General features: G+C 35.7%; 1 protein-coding gene across 2 annotated transcripts in view; it reads left to right on the forward strand.

Moving 5' to 3' along the window:
- The window catches only part of Nup98-96 (nuclear pore complex protein Nup98-96), a 610,292-nt gene that overhangs the window by 476,507 nt on the left and 116,067 nt on the right, over positions 1–17,718 (forward strand). For both annotated transcript variants that reach the window (XM_090395312.1, XM_090395313.1), the window contains one exon: positions 7,916–8,095. In XM_090395312.1, coding sequence (XP_090251438.1) covers positions 7,916–8,095 — 180 coding nt within the window. The remainder of the gene's footprint in view (positions 1–7,915; positions 8,096–17,718) is intronic.

Below are 17,718 nucleotides of genomic sequence, written 5' to 3' on the forward strand. Positions count from 1 at the left end.
AAAGAATGATGCTGTTAGATCCTACTTTCTACTCTGATGTATTTTCTAGTTGTTGATTTACTCCACATTCGAACACAGAGAAAATTTATTTTTAACTGCACCTACTCTATGTTCTAATTCTCATAAGCAACGTTGTGACAACCATCAGCTAGCACAAATTGTTATCAACTTAATTCAGGCCGAAATTCTCCTTATTATGTATAGGGTTCCCACTAAGATTCAAACTATTTTAATGAGCGGTGCAATGAAAGAAATCAGGCAAACACAAGATTCAACTCAAATAAAAATATTTAATGCTTTAACACATAAATTTACATTAAAACAAGGATTCCTAGTAGGAATAATACAATTAAGAATGAACAAGTTCTCATTGAGACATTAGTAATTTACTCAGCTGAGTATATCATTTACGATTAGAGTTTATGTATATATATTCCACTCTTCCTATTATCAAAGATTCCAAACACTATTTCACTCTGAACAAAGTTATCATTCAATGTACTTAAATATTGACTCAGTTTAACTATTTAGACCAATCAGAAAGCACAAGTCATCAGACATTCTTTCAGCAACTTTAAAGTTTTCAATCTATCACAATAGTTCTCAGAAAGTTCAGTCTTACTTTTACATTGTTTTTTCACATAACAGGCTTCACTATATCGCACATTCAAATATGAACTATTAATCCAGAGATACTTCATATGTTTATGAGGAAATGCTTCACTATATCACACATTCAATCTTGACTGTTAATTTCAGCAATATGAACTATATCATGTTCTCTAGAAACAAGCTTCGCTACTTCACACGCATAGAAAACATATCTTTACCGGTATAAACAGTATAGCTTCCTCATTATTGAGAATTATAGAAACATTCCTTGGTTCTTGAATACTTTCACTTTGAGAGCACACAAATATTATAGACTCCTGGGTTTCAGTAACTGATTAGTTAACTCGGGAGAAATTATCTTCTTGCTTATAACTTTCAATATTTCTTACTCATTCTTATTATCCTTTGGTCCAATGCTATCTGCGAGGCGATAGGAATTTATAAAAGAATAAGAGCTCGAAGAAAGATGTCAAAATACAGAGCGGTTCCCGGTCCTTCCTACTCCGTTCAACCCCAGGTTATTTCTCCTCCCTCTTTCTACTCTCTTACTTCTTTTTCATGTATTACTTATGACATCCTACTCTCCTTTCCTGCCGAAATCTGATTCTAACTGGTTTTGTTGATACTGAACTGGCTTCTTGCATACTGTACAGTAACTCACGTTAAAGCACGCGCTGGCTAAAAATAACTTATTTTTTCACAGCAACCAATCAAGTCTTATTTTGAAGAATTTCTTGGATACATTACATTTTACTAATAACATAAAAATATTACATATTTTACAGTTTTTATCTCTGTTTTAGTAATATTAATCTCATAATATACAAGTGATATTTAATACATAGTTTTTACAACAGTACTTCATATAAAAATAATAAATGACCAAATAAATATTAATAAACATAACTTGAAAGAAATCATATGAATAGCATATTATTAACAAGAGATTATTAGTCTGATGAGCAAATTTGGCTTAGGGAATGGCAGATTATGTTGGACTCTGAATGAAGTATTAATAATTTCTCATTCTCCTCATTCAGAATCCAACAATGCTGAAAAAGAGTTGTTTTATGATGAATTAGATAAAATCTATGGAGAATGTCCAAAGAGGGATGTAAAATTTTTTCTAGGTGATTAAATGCCAAGATAGGCAAAGAGATATACTTGGGATCAGAAGTTAATTGTAAAAATGATATCAATACTGAGATTCTTTCTGCAAATAGTTGCTTCTATGAACTTAGGAAACACCTAAAGTCACATCTGATCTCAAGAAAAACTAAGATAATGATGTACAAAGTACATCATTATCTTAGTTTTATCTTAGCTTTGTACATCATTATCTCTGTTTTTCTGTGTACGAACTTTGTAAGAAAACTGTAAGACCAGTGTTAACTTATGCCTCTGAAAACTGGGCATTATCAATGGCAGATGAAAGATTGCTAGGTCTGTTTGAAAGAAGAATTCCTATATATATTTTTGGAGGCAGTAGTACAAGAGAATTGTGTGTGGAGGAAAAGCTATGACCATGAACTATACAGATTATTTAATACGTCAGACATTATTAAATACATAAAAATAAATAGACTAAGTTGGGCTGAACACATTGTATGCATGAATAGTAATAGAATAGTTAAGATGTTTAATGCTAAGCCGGAAGGAAAAAGAAAAATTGGAACACCTAAATTAACATGGGAAGATGGAGTGATGTAAGATATTAAGGTTTTAGGAGTCAAAAATTGGAGGAGTTTGGCATTGAATAAGGAAGACTGGCAGAAGTTTCTGAAGAAGGCCAGGGCCCACACAGGGCTGTTGAGCAAGTGATGATGATGATGAAGATTGCACCTGTCTTTGTTTTCTTTGTTTCAGTGATGCCAATTATGTCCATGGTACGTTTTCATTTCTCTAAGCTCAATTTCCTTTTCATTAATACTCCTTATATTGATGGTTGTTATCTTCATTTCTCCTGATGTTGGGTTTGTTCTTCTTCTTCTAGATGTCAAGCTCGAGTCTGCTCCAGTAGCCAACTTTTCACTTCTCACCATAGTTCCCTGGTGAAAACAGCAGTGACTTATTTAACCAGGCAACACCTCAGCCAACATGAAATCTTATCATGTTACACCATCATATTATTTGTGATTTAAGCCAATGGAGAGTACAATTTGGTCGGCTAATTCCCAAATTGTAAGCCCATCCTCATTCATTCAGTACCTAATGGATACCTACTAACGGGGTGCCCCACATGAAGGTGAGGATTGGACATTAAGTCAGAAGCCCCAGTCAGTTCTCTGCATTTCTTAAAGCCAATGTGGAAGAGACCTCCACATTGCCTTTATTTGGCTTTGACCTAATATCCAATCCTCACCTTCACGTGGGGCTCCCCATTAGTAGGTATTGGTCTGGGAATCCTAGAATAAGTCTTTCCAGACCAATTGTTTTTCATTTACTCTTTATCATACCACTCCTCAAATTCTGTTTCTCTGACAAAAACAGTTACTCCTGCTCCAGTTTCTGGAAATTCGTTTGCTTCTCTCTCCAAACAAGCATTCTCATCCTCAAAAACTTGTTTTCATCACTTCTGAGTTTCTTGTGTTCTTTTCCCTCTCATCATGTATTTAAAAATTTCTACTGCATCTATCCTAAAATCTTTATAATAACTTATGTTTTTATCATATTCTGCCTTTTCTAACTGTTAACCAAATTTTGGAACTCACAAATCTTTAATCTATTTTCATAAGCATTCCACTGATTATAATCTCATTTAATGGTTATATTCAGAGCATATAAAAAGGGATGATAACTTTCTTAACCAGCTTCTTGGTAACTTGCTTAACATCTAAGTGATGATTTGAGATGTTTTGCAGTATGTCCTGTGAATGTTTGCTCTCTGCCTTCAGTTCCATTACTGTAATGCACAGGTTGTAATTTTTTATACATAGTGAACTTAATAACATATTTTTAATGCTCGGCTTGTCATTATCCTTTGCCCATACAATCTATTCATTGAAATCATCTTGCTGAATCTACATCACCTTCATTAACTATTATCTTCCAGTTTAGTAGATTAGCAAATAGATAGATTCCTCACCCCCTCCAATCTTCCCCAAAATGTTGCTATGGCTTTGTTTAGCATGTTATATATCTATATAGCTTAGCCTTCTTCACTATTTTCTTGGTATTCAGTATAATTTCATATTTTCCATGACTGCTTCTTTAACTTCTTGAATACGATATGAAGATCTTTCTAGACAACTTCCCCTGTTTTTCTTGCTAAGTCAATCATTGGTTCTTTGGATTTTGCCATTAGGTCTCTAGGTTTCAAGCTCCTTCACTTTCTCTCCAGTATCATTTTATATTTGCATCTAAATTGAAAGTTTTCAAAAAAATAAAATAAAATAAATTAATATATATTTCTTTTCAATGTGTTACTGTTACTTACTCATTTTTATACCACTCTCAATGATTATCACTTTTTGTTTCAAATCCCCTGTATACTCTGATACCCTATTTGTATGCCCCCCCCCCTCCATGTGAGTTTAAGCACATCTTTATACTGGAACATAGTATTAGTAATAACTGTTTCATGTCCTAATGGAAATCCAGCATATACATATTTATTGCCAGTCTTGTTCTTTCTCCAAATTTTTCCAAAACAACATTTCTATATTCCTTTTTTACTTTGCTGTTTTGGCCTGCATCAAAAAACAGCTTTTTTTTTTGCTTTTTTTTTTTTTTGTTAGCTGCACTCCTTAGACAAAAAAAATTCAGTATAAATTTCCAGTTTCGTATTTTGAAATCAGTCATCTTTATTATTTCATGTTAATTTTGATTATTATAGTTACTCCTCTCCTGTGTGTGATTGTCTGTTGCCTGAATGTAATATCTTATATTTATTACTTAGAAGTGTTTTATTTATTTATTTTTATTTATTTTTGTCTTCTTCGTCTCATTAACATGAATTAGATTTATGTGATATTTCTGTAAATCTTTGGCTAGTTTCACCTCTTTTTCCCCTTGAAGTCTATGTTGGTAGTGCTATCTTCAATTCTGTTCAGTTTGAGACTGTTTCCCAAGAGCATTTAAAGAATCATCTGAAATAATGAAACATGCTCTTCAGTGCAACAAAAAACAAGGATGATTTTACATAAGGTTTGGGCTTCAGTAATCCATCACAACATTACTACTGGTAAATGCAAGTTTACCAGTAGTATTCAGCAGTCCATGAATGAGGAAACTACGTCATAATAAATGAATGCTTTCCATTGTTATTGATGTTCAAATATTTTCACAAGGGTTGTTTTTTGTAGTTTTTTTTTTTTTTTTAATTTATTCATATAATTATCCTGATGAAGTGAAACAGAATAATTTCATGAAACTAGTTGAGAAATTAATAAAAGTAGTATCATCTATACGTAGGTTTCTGTGGTTAAGCACTTCTGTAGGTAGTTTTTTGGTATTGAGACCACATTTTACTATAAAGAGTTTATTAAAAATAAATAATTAAAAAACCCTACAAGTTTTGTTCGTCATAAGACTTGCATCATCAGGGGTAATGGTATATAAAAGTTTAACATGATGAAAGCTTATTAACGATTAATTACTTTAGTGGCCAAAATTGTGGAAACACTTTTGGAAAAAGTGTATTTCTGAGGTTTGATGGCTCATAACACCACTTTTTCTTGGAGTAATAATACCATAAAATTATATATCAATGGAAAGATAATTTAATCAAGAAAGTAATGCAATAACTTTTATGAAGGATTTTTTATCAGAACAGCAGTTATAAAGAAGAAAAGTGAAACACACAGAAAAAATGAGATATACAAAAATTCTCACAATGTGAGTTTATATTTAGTTGGGTAACCTTTAGCGTTAATTACGGCCTTACAACGCCTTTCCATGGAGTGAACCAAATTTTTTAGTTCTTCAGCTGTTATAATGTGAAACCAAGATTGAATTATTGCTTCTATTAATTGAGTTTTATTAGTGGGTTGCTTCTGACTAACAAGTTTCTTTAGTCTGCTCCATAGATTTTAGATTGGGTTAAGGTCTGGGCTATTCCCAGGCCATTCCAGCAGTGGAATATGATTATCTTGAAACCACTTTTTCCACACAGCAGCAACATGACATGGAGCTGAATCCTGTTGAAATATAAATGCTTCATCATCTTGGAAAAGATCACATGCGGAAGACCTCAGTTTGGGCTCAAGTATTTAATTTATGTATTTTTGGGCATTTATATTTCCATTAATTGCGCAAATTCTGCCCACACCTTTTAATGTCATACAACCCCAGATCATAACACTAAGTGGGTGTTTCACGGTAGGTGTAATGCAATCAGGATGCAAATCTTCTCCTATTCTTCTCCTTACGTATTTTATACCATCACTACCAAACAGGGAGATTTTGGTCTCATCACTCCAAATAACATTGTCCCATTGTTCCGCTGTCCAGTTAACATGGGTTTTAGCCCAGTTTAATCTTTTCAACCTTTGTTTGAGGGATAAAAATGACTTTTTTCGTGGGATTCTAGCATTTAGACCAAATTCCTGCAGTCTGCACCGAACAGTCCTTGCACTCAACTTCACATTGTATTGCGCCATTTCATCTTGTATACACCCAGATGATTTTCTTTTGTCACATAGGCACAGTCTCTCAATTCTTTTATCATCACTTGCTGTTGTGCACCTTTTCCTGCCTTTACCAGTCTGGTTTTGTAGTGACTGAGTCTCCTTATACCTTTTCAAAAATTTAGAAATGCCACCTTTGGTTAAGTTTCCACCAATATTTCTTCATAACTGTAGCCTTGTTCACTTAATAGTATTATTTTACTTCGCTTTCTGGGTGACCAGTCAACTCTTTGCGCCATTTATTTAATTTTATTACGTTTTACAAGCTCACTAAATGAAAGAATACAAAAAAAAAATCAACCAACTTGATAGCAATCACATAACATACTGACAAATGTCCTCCTCTCAGCTCCAATGACATCAATAGCTGAATCCTACTGTGACCTTATTGGCTCATTGCCAGAACAAGATGACACCTGATTGGCTCTCTAAACACTCGTGCTCGTTGACTACATTCAAATGAAAGAAAGCTACTTCATATCAACTTAAGCAAGTTGTGCTTCTTTTTTCTGGTTATTTGGCTATAACTTTTCATAGAATACAGATAATTGAACAAACTTTGTTGTATTACATTCTTGATTAAATTATCTTTCAGTTGATATATAATTTTATGGTATTACACCAAAAAAAAAAAAAGTGGTATGTGCCATCAAACCTCAAAAATACACTTTTTCCAAAAGGTTTTTCCACAATTTTGGCCACTAGTTTACACATATTAGATGTTTTTGATAACTTCATGACTGACAAATAATTGAGAAACTAGAATACATTTGATATATTTGTTACTGTATGCTTGTTGGAACATTGCTAGGTGTTGCCACGTTCTCTGGCTCATGCGAGATCCAAGGTAGTTAAACTTTTGATGAAGACAGACCACACTTGATGTAAAATCAAGCCTTGATTTTTATTGCACTGTGTGGGGATCCTAAGCATTCATGCTGCTTCTTTGAATTTCCTTGTGAAACAGTTATCAATATATGACATGTTTGTCTGTTGCCATAGTACTTGATTTCCAGTAGTGGCTGTGTGGAATGCTAAGCGTGATTTGTGCTCCCTTCTTTTTTTTTGACATCTTTTACATGCTCAAACATGTGGATCTCTCTCTCCCGACCTTTCCATCTAGCCTACATAACAAAAGCCACAAGAGCAATGATTATCATAGACACCTGATTTAATGTTCCAACATGCATACAGTAACGAATATATCAATTGTATTCTTGTTTCTCAATTACTTGACAGTTGTGAAGTTATAAAAAGCATCTGATATATATAATTAATCGTTAATATGCTTTTGTTGTGTTAAACTTTTATATACCATTACCCCCCTGTTGATGTAAGTCTTACGACAAATGAACCTTGTTAGGTTTTTTAATTGTTTATTTTTAATGAATTCTTATATTAAAATGTGGTCTCAATACCGAAAACTACCTACAAAAATAGTATCATATTCGAAAAAATTGTATCATACAAAAATCACATTTTCTGAAATGTGTATGTTTTGTCTAGGACATATATTTTGAAAGGGACATCAGTTTTATGGACTGCTAACAGAAACGTTTTAGGTTTAAACCCCCAAAAAATATATATATATAATTGTTATGAAGTCAGGTTGTAATCTAAAAAAGAATTGCCATGGCTTCAAATTTAATTATAAAATAATGTGCATTATTTTACAGAGCAATAGCTATTTAGGAAACATCTTTAGTTATCTAACAGGAAAGCAGATTTCAGATGCCTGTAATCTTTCTCAGGATCACAATGACCATAGATTGGCTTTGCTTTTAGCACAAGCAGGAACAACTCAGTTTGTGAGAAGCTTAATTTACAAGCAGCTGGAAAACTGGGAACAATGCAAGGTATGTCATTTTAAGTGAATAAAATTTCTGAAAATTTGCAGTCATTATTTTTTCCAATAGCATTAACTTATTGAAGAAGATTAGCATTAAAATCAGGACAAGTATCTTGAGTTTTGTGATTTTTTATTTTTTGTTGTTGTTACTCCAACTCATAACTTACCCAATTTAGTTTGTATGTACTGTCAGTGAGAAAGATCCACAAAACAGTTTATATTGAAATTGTTATTTTCATAACTGGAAATTGAGTTGTACTCTTCTAAAGTGTAATCAAAATTTAACCTTCCATTAATAGATGCTTATTTACCAAATTTCTGATCATTCAAAAATTTCCCTCCTAGTTTTTTTTTTTTTTTTGCTAGACTTTGTACACCTACTTCAGTGCTCAACGTGAAAGAATTGCTTAGCCTGATAAGAAGTATGTTGTGGTTGAATGTCTTTAAATGATAATGCCTTGTGATTATATTCCATTAATTATTTTCTTACATTGATCTAGAGATGGTAACATATTGACTTTTAAAACTGCACTACTTCAAATTCTAAGAAAAGTTTTTCATTTAATTAGCTCAGTGGAAGTGGTGTTTGCACTCCTCAGCTCTAGGCCACACAAAGAAAGAGCGTTTTAAGTTTGGTTTTATTTTCTGATTAGAGGAACATTTTTTTGCCTTTCTTCAGCTGGTTCCCAAGTTAGTCGATCTCTGGAATGGACATATGGGTTTTTTGTCCTGGAAACTCAAGAAAATCAACTGTAAAACAGACACTATTTCAGACATTAAAGAAATATTGTATTAAGATTAGCGACCATGAGATGGTGGCACTTGTTAGCCATCTCTTCATTAGATACCACTTAAAATTAGTGACAGTCTTGATCCAGCTATCTCTGATTGGCTACTAGTGGAGAATGAACTGACCCCCTCAGTCTCCAAAAGTTAGACAGGACTAAAATGGTCTCACCTACAGGAATAAAAGGTGTTAGCTGATTTTTTTAAAGCCTGGGGGAAGGTATGTAGATCTTCATTATACCAATCATAAACCAAAACCTTGAATAAGCATTTCTTCTCTTTCATATTTTATTTTAATATATTACAACACCAAACAAAATATTAAAATATAAAAAGGATGTTTATTAACAAGCTTATATTTTGATGGATTTCAAAAGAGCATCCTCAGAGTAAAACAAGTCACAGTTTACATTCAGCAGTGAATTAGTGAAGCAGTTGAAATTGTAATGGACAAATGTCTAAAATCCTAATTTTGCACCTTTTAATGTTATATAAAATAAGTTATGACAATTGTGCAGGAGATGATCTAAAAACCTTCCATGTATGGGAAGAGATTTGGGAAAGGAAGAACTTGTTCACATTGGATTTGAAGGCCTGCTCATTGTACTCTGTGGAAACATATGGGAGGAGAAGTCATTCCAGAGTGACACAGAAGTAGGAATGAAGGAGGAGGAAGAGAAACTTGTTCTATGAATATGGAGTTGGACTGTGAAGGTGTGTTGGTTAGCAGCTGCATGTGTTTCACTGCTACGCAACACTAGTTCTGGTGCTAGTTCTGATGAACATTTACCATGGAAATATTTATACAAGATGCATTCAGTAGATACTAAATGGTTGTGCAACAGTGGTTGGAGTGAATTAATAAGAGATGAGCCATTAATCAGTCTGATTGCTCTCTTCTATATTGCATCAGATATCTTTAGAAAGTTTTTGGGGGCATTATCCCAGATGTGAGCAGTACTCAATGGATTGGCAGATTTGTAAGGGTTAATAGCTGTTCGGGAGTAAAGTAAAGTAATGCCTTGGGCAAAGAGGAATCCTAATTTTTTGATGCTGAGGCAATAGTTGTAATGAGTTTATGTCAGGAGAGTCTTGATGTTAAGGTAATCCCAAGGAGACAAATCTCATCTTGCCTAGAGATTTGGGTGTTTTCAATGGTAAGGTCAGAAGAATATGGTTCTTTTTTTTTGTGGGATATAAGGCAGAACTGTTTTGCAGGCATTGAAATTGACAAGGTTATCTGATCCCTGCTGAAGAATTGTTTAGCGATCAGAACTTAGGTTTTTCAGCAGTTGTTGCTTTGTAGGTTGTAGTGATTTGTTTGGTACAAGGTTTGTCAAGTGAGAGGAGGAATAGTATACTGTTGTAGGTGAAACTGTGTATTGGATTGATAGTCTGCAGCAGATCATTGATATATATAGAAGAAAGAGGGTGGAGTGAGAGGACAGAATCTTGAGGAACCCCCATTATTAGTTGCATAGGTAGATGATAGTGAACCATCCACCATTGCATGTAATGTGCATCCAGTGAGAAAACTGGCAAGCCAGTCGCAGAAGTCATTGGACACACCGAAAGATGGGAAATTACTTAATAGGCCCTTGTTCAAGACCCAGTCAAAGGCCCTTGGAGATATCAAGTGCAACAACTAGGGATTTTCCAAACCTTTCTCCCCCCCCCCCCCCCCCCCCCGCCAGAGGTGGATGACATAGGTGAGCAGATCCTCTGATGAATGGCACTGGGGGGGAATCCATACTAGCAGTTGTTGGTGCATACATTCACTCTCTAGCATGGTACGGCAGAGAGTGAACATTAGCACAAGTACCACTCTTGAGCCAAAAGGATCAAAGAGTGTGCATCTGGAGAGGTTGAAATGGGTAGTGCTTAGTCTGAAATTTGGTTTTTATTAGAAAAAGCAGGTGATATTTTCGCAGACTAGAGTTGGAGTGGACACTATTGAAGTTGCTGCTGAGACCACGCATATTTGTTGACCGAGTGAGTCACACATATTCCCTATGGAGTACTTTGGTTTTCAGTTTGGCTATTAACAGTGGTAGTTCATCACTGTTTTATGTATCATTGCCTCTTTGTCATTTTACTTCCACTGGTTGGTGAAATCATTGTCATTGTTCATGCTGGCTAATGGTAAAGTCAGGCTGGGCTCATATATGTAATTGGGAAGAACTGACTTTGAGGTTGATTAAACTTAGTTCTGATGTACTCACCAGTGTGTTACAGGTTACCAGGTGCAGAAAGTTTCTCCCGTTTATTTTTTTGTTTTGTTTGTAGGTCCAAACTAGAGGTATCTGGTGCTATTTCTGCAATCAAAACCAGATTTTCATTAGTTTTTTGATGTCTTCCTTCAGCATATTATTGCTTTTGGTGTGGAACTTGGGGATAATGGCATTATATTTTTTGTTTTTTCTGTCAAGTCATGCACTATTGATGCAGTGGGATTACAGAGTTGGCTGGTATTGGTGGCAGGTGATTTTCATTGCAGAGCTGATCATGCATCTGTTCTAGCTTGGCTTCATTTGATTTGATTGTGGGGGGAGTTTTATTGATAGCAGTGAGGTACTTGTTCAGTCTTTCGATGTGTTTTTCTAAGTTTTACTAAAGGGAGTGACATTGGGCAGAAGAAAGGCTGGTTAAAATTTGCAAGAGATTTATCTGCTGATTCATCAGTTTTTATGTAGCAAGCATGCAAGAGAATTATCTCCCATATATGAAGAGTAGTCCACTATACCTTGATCATTCTCCTGAAAGACATTAGAGAAATCTTCATTAATCTGTATACCAATAAATAATCCAGATATATTCCCGCTGCTCAAAATTTGCAATCCAGACTTAGCATCCTTCCTATATCACATATTCAGTTTGTCATGCTTTTTCTGGTATCTTCCTTCTGCATGGAAGTATTATATGGCTCATTCCTTAAAAGGGAGATTAAAGTTAGCCATCAAACTACCATTCCATTGACTTTGCCTGAATCACCTTAAAAATAATGGAAAAGTCTTGGACAGCCAACTTCTTCTCTACCTGACCACCAATTTGGTTTCTTGAATATCTTCCATGCTTGTGGAAGATATTTAAGAAACTCATAGTTGTCCTTGACATTTCTGGATCATTTCATTGGATCTGGCATAAAAGTCTCCTTACTTGTCATCTTATGATATGACTTTACCCTACCCACGGATGTGCTGGTAAATTTTTAACTACTGGTTTGTTCAAAAAAAAAAAGATGGGTTTCCCTTTGTGAGAATTACAACTCCTCCCCAAATATTTATAAACAAATTCCACTATCAAAAAGTGTGTTCTTAATTTTGTCTAGGCAACTTGTTAGGTTCATGACAATCCTAGAAACGCAAAATCTTTTGACATATGTTGAGCATGGGAATGCCATCCAGGAAAATTAAAAGGCATATTTTGAATAATAATATTCATGCAAAATTGCTACCATTGATAATCCCTACATTGGCAGCGACATGGGGAAGGGAGGGGGAGAGAGAGAGAGAGAGAAGGAAGCACAAAGAATGCCAAAATAAGCATGCCTCAGCTGGTTTTCTGTATCACCATATACAAGCTCATTACCCAAATGTCACTCTTCAGTTTATAATCATTATTGGCTTAACAACCAGTTCACAAAATTCTTATATTTAACAATTAGCTCATGTGAACTGGCTCCAGCACACCACTGCTTATACTCTTTGTGATTGGATCACCAATTTCTTTTCTGGTCATTCACTGCATCTGTCATTGTGAATGGTTTCCTTTCTTTGCAATTCTCTGTCAGTGCTGGTGTATTTCAGGACTATTTGTGTTTGTCCATACTCTTCACCCTATTCATAATTTTGCTAGCAACAGTATGCATTCCATTCCTCTTCTTCATTTAAACAAACTTTGTAGTTCTTGAATTGTCGTAAATAATTCAAATCATCTTAAATAGTAATAATATATTGAAGTTCATTGCAGGCATTCGCAGTCATACAACATGTTATGTTCAACACCACTATCATATAGCATATTTTGTCATATAGCAAATCGCTGCTGCTTCTTCCCCCCCCCCCCTTCACTTTGTATATGTATGAGTGATGGTTTAATAACATAAATAAAGCATTAATTAATTTGTCAGTTATGTAAACAAAAAATTTAGAATAATTTTTTGGAAAAGTAAAGTTATTTTGAATAGCTTGGCTTAGGGGAGAACACGGCAATCAGTTTCATCATCAATATACACCATTTTGGCAATAAGATTGACATGTTTACTGATAACTGTAATATTAGCTAGTATACCACTAGTTGATCTTCTAGTGTATCACTAGTAGCACAGAGTGAGGTAGGTTTAGCCTGTGGCCTATTTCAGTTTTCGATATGCCATCACTGCTATGTTTAATCATTTTAATCTTAGTATGTAACATAATAGGTTTATGTTTCATTTTATTTTCACTGGAAGCAACTGCATCCTTACTTTGAATTTTATCTGCTTATTATTAATAAGCAGATAAAATAGAAGAATAGTTATAAAAAGTTTATAATTCACAGCCAAACGCAGAGGTAGATGCAACAAGCAGCCATGTCGTCACCAAACAGTTCACAAAAACTGCTCATCACAGTTGATTCACAGGAGTGTGATGTCGCTGAAATCATCATATAAACAAATGCAGTGATGTATAAATGGGTATTGGTCATAATTGATTACTGTACTGTGAAAATATACTCCTGATTTATTTCTCATAAGAAAGATTCCTCTTCACACCTCTCCACTTTTGATAATATGCAGATCTCTAGTCAAGATTAGATTTCTGTACTGAGATAGAAATTTATAGACTTTTAAAGAGTTCCATGTTATAGTTCTTTTGGAGAACTTTTCAGAGAAGACTGTTCCAGAGGACAGAGGTAGATGGAATAAAATAAGAAGAGAAGAAACAGGTTCAGCGTGTTTACAACTGCACAGTAAATGGATGCAATACAAGAGCAGCTACTACTCTATACAAGTGCAACACAAAGTGGAGCAAAGATGGTTTGCCAGTTCAGTTGAGCAATGATCATTGAAGTATCTGTAGAATAAATACAAAGCTGAAACACTGCATCTGTGAGATAGAAGTTGAAGTTAATTTATAAGAAAAGGATCATCTGTGAGTCAAATTGCTCTCTCTGGACAGCCTCAAGAATTTTGAGATAAATTTTAGGTGTGCTTCCCCAAACATGTGAACGGTTTTTAAATAACGAAACCTGTGGTGCGATCATAATTAAAAGAAACACACGTATTAACCACAGTGAAAATTGTGTAATTGTAAATATTTCATCCTAAGTATCTTAGGACATCATCGGTACAGTAGTTTTAAACAATAATAGGAATAACATACAGTTAGGACGCACGATTACAATAGAATCTCATTAAACGTGCTACAGTAGTTAAAAAAAAAAAAAAAAAAAAAAAAAATTATTTAACACAATTTTGTATGACAATTTCCCATACTTTAGGAATAGTAAGAACGTCGTTGCGGTTTAAGTGTGGTCTGTGTAGTAGGGCTTCAGAACTTTCTTTGTATAAACGTTCATGTTTATATAAAGATCTATGTAAAAGTTTGGACTTTTCCCAATGGATCTTATGGTTTGGATTTTCAATTCCGTGTTGAGAGAGGCCAGATTTCTGCGGTTTAAAAAGACGAATGTGGTCTTGATGTTCCGAGATGCATTTCTGAACAGACCTACCTGTCTGTCCAAAGTAAAATAATTTGCATGAGCATGGAATCTCATAAACGCCAGGCAACATCAAAGGTGAGAGTTTGTCCTTAGGAGACGGTAACATAGGATTCCCATACCTTACATTAAAGGCATCTCAGAACGTCTTTCTAAAATTATGAAGAAATACAATTTTGCCACTACTTACAACCCTATCAACCAAATTTACAACTTGTTACCGTCTCCTAAGGACAAACTCTCGCATTTGATGTTGCCTGGCGTTTATGAGATTCCATGCTCATGCAAATTATCTTACTTTGGACAGACAGGTAGGTCTGTTCAGAAATGCATCTCGGAAATTCTATACTGTTCATCACTATACTGTTCATCTATACTGTTCATCACTGATTAATTGATAGGCCTCTAGGTTGTGGAGAAGCTGACTAATGATGACTTTCACTAGTTATGTTGGAGAGGATTGAGGTAATGGCTATTGGTCTGTATTTGATGCTAGACTTCCATATCCTTTTTTAGAATAGGTTGGGTATGTGATTGCTTCCATGCATTAGGATAAGTACGAATTATATAATAGATAAGAGATTATATAGGACAGCTGTTAGTTCTGGAGCAGAATGCTTAAGAACAATTGGAGATACCATCAGAAGACTTTTTTAGTGTCCAAGTTTCTGAAGTCTTTTTGTTGAAAACTACAGGAGGCATATTGTTCTCAGATTCTGATATGGTAGGAGGTGATTTCCCCTTGTTCAGCTGTGCAGGAGCTTGAGGCAAAAAACTGATACTAGGAGATCAGCCTAACTTTGGGTGAAGTAACGTGTTCCATCGGGGTGGGGGGGGGGGAGAGAAAGAGAGAGCAGTAGCCTTAACAAGGGACCAGAAAGCATAGTTTCCTTTATGAAGTCTGATTTGGATCTGCAAATTACTCTTTTCCATATATATATATTATGTGCTTTGATATAGGCTGACTATGATGCTGGAGTTCTTAATGCAAGCCATGTATGGTAAACTGAATTTTTTTCTTTGACTGCTTTGATGCACTCTCTGTTAACCAGGACTTGGTAAGTGACAAGGATTTTTCATTGAATGGGGGATGAAGGCTTTCATGCTAGTGGGGATAATTTCTATAATTCATTCAAAGCAAGCATTAGGATTGAAGGAGCAGAAACAGTAGTCAGACCAAGGAAAGGAGGAGTAAAAATTCCAAAGGTCATCCCATTTGGCACCATTTTTAGTGCTAAAGGATGCAAAATCTGGGGTCATTTGAGGAAATGCATTCAAATATACATTCAATGGATAAAACATTAGAGATACCTATCTAATAGTGTGTCAGCACTCCTCTAGCATGAATAACAGCCTGAACTCTCCAAGGCATGACTCCACAAATGCACCAGAGGTAATTTCAGCCATTCCTGTTGCAACATTGTCCACAACTGCACCTTAGACATTGGTCCCAGATACATGGATCTGATATCTCACTGTACAGCATCCCAGTGAGATTTGATCGGATTTAAATTCAGGGGCCAATGGATGGTCACAAATTCAGATGAGTGTTCTTTGAGCCATGCCTGGGTGGTTGTGGCCAAGTGGGAAGGAACATTGTCCTGCTGAAACAGAGCAACGGCTGCGAATGCCATGCAAGTATGTAGATGATCCACCAACACATTCTACTAGCTTGCACCATTTAAGGACCTCTCCAAACACTAAGGAACCTAATGTGTTACATGAGATTGTTCCCCAAGCCATCACAGCCACCACCTCCATGAACAGAGCCCAACTGGAATGACGTGGCCATGGGCTTGTACTGTCGACATCATGTCCACACCCTCCCATCAGCTCAGTACAACTGATAATGGGATTCATCAGACCACACAGCTCTGGTCCACTCTGCAGAAGTCCGGTTTTGATGGCCCTGACAACAGACAAGGTGCAATGCCCGATGATGAGCTGTCAATAGTGGTACACGATTAGGGTGTCGGCTCCCATAGCTCATGGTATGCTGGGTATGCCATACCTTTCACTCGCTTAAGTTGCTTGACCTCCAACATTGAAACTTCATGTGATTTTTGCTGCAGTTGGTCTGTACAAGCTTAGACAGTCTACGTTGTCCCCGATCATCAATGCCATGTGGTCAACCACCACTTACTCATTAGGTGCTGACACGTCTGATGGTATACTCATGGTAGGCCCTTGATACAGTTGCCCCTCGAGAACACTACTGTTCTTACCACTTGGGGGCGGTAGAATGACCCATCTGTCTTTGGCTGATAATAAGTCCACGATCAAAGTCGCTAAGATCATCACATTTACTCATGTTCATTTGTGATACACTGTTGGGCATCATCTGCCTATTTACTGTATGCAATTGGTTTCAGTATGTGTCACTCTGTGGGGGGGAGATGGTGGTGTCAACTTCCCATCACCCCTATCTCTAATGTTTTGTCCCTTGAGTGTATATATACATTTTATGTAGCTTCCAATCATGAAAGGTTTTATCTAAATCCAAGTCCTGCAATCTGCCTCATTGTGACAGAGAAGTGACACTGAAAAAAAAACAAGCAAAGCATGTTGGAAGTACATATATATTATTATTATCTGAACCTCCAGGAGGTCAAGGACTCATTGAGGGAAACTATTAATCACCCAAAGCAGCTGTCATATCTTCCCTTAAATTCATTCACACTAGATGGACTTCACTACCCCTAATGGCAAACTATTCCACTCACTCACTGCTCTGTGAGAGAAAAATCTAGCTCTCACCTCTTTCTTGACTGTGAACAAACTTAACTTCCATGGATGCCATTCAAATGTTTATAGGCCTCTATCATATCAGCCCTCTTTCTCCTGCTAACCAGGGTCTGTAATCTACATACTTGCAATCTGTCCTCCTAATCTAAATCCCATAATCCAGCTATAATCTTTGTAACTCTTCTTTGCACCCTTTACACAGCTTGTTTATCTCCATGGAATCTGGGAAAGCAAATCTGCACACAATAATCCAGGCACGGTCCTATCAAAGCCTTATAAAGAGGCAAAATGACTTCCGTATCCTTAGATGTGAAAGGTTTCTTCAACATCGCAATTGTCCTCTGAGTTGTATTTGCAGGTTTTGCTATGCGACCGTTGAACTTCAAATTCCTATCCACC

Source organism: Typopeltis vanoorti, chromosome 7, assembly GCF_054136105.1.
Source record: "Typopeltis vanoorti isolate ZY-2024b chromosome 7, IOZ_Tvanoo_1.0, whole genome shotgun sequence".
NCBI lineage: Eukaryota > Metazoa > Arthropoda > Arachnida > Uropygi > Thelyphonidae > Typopeltis > Typopeltis vanoorti.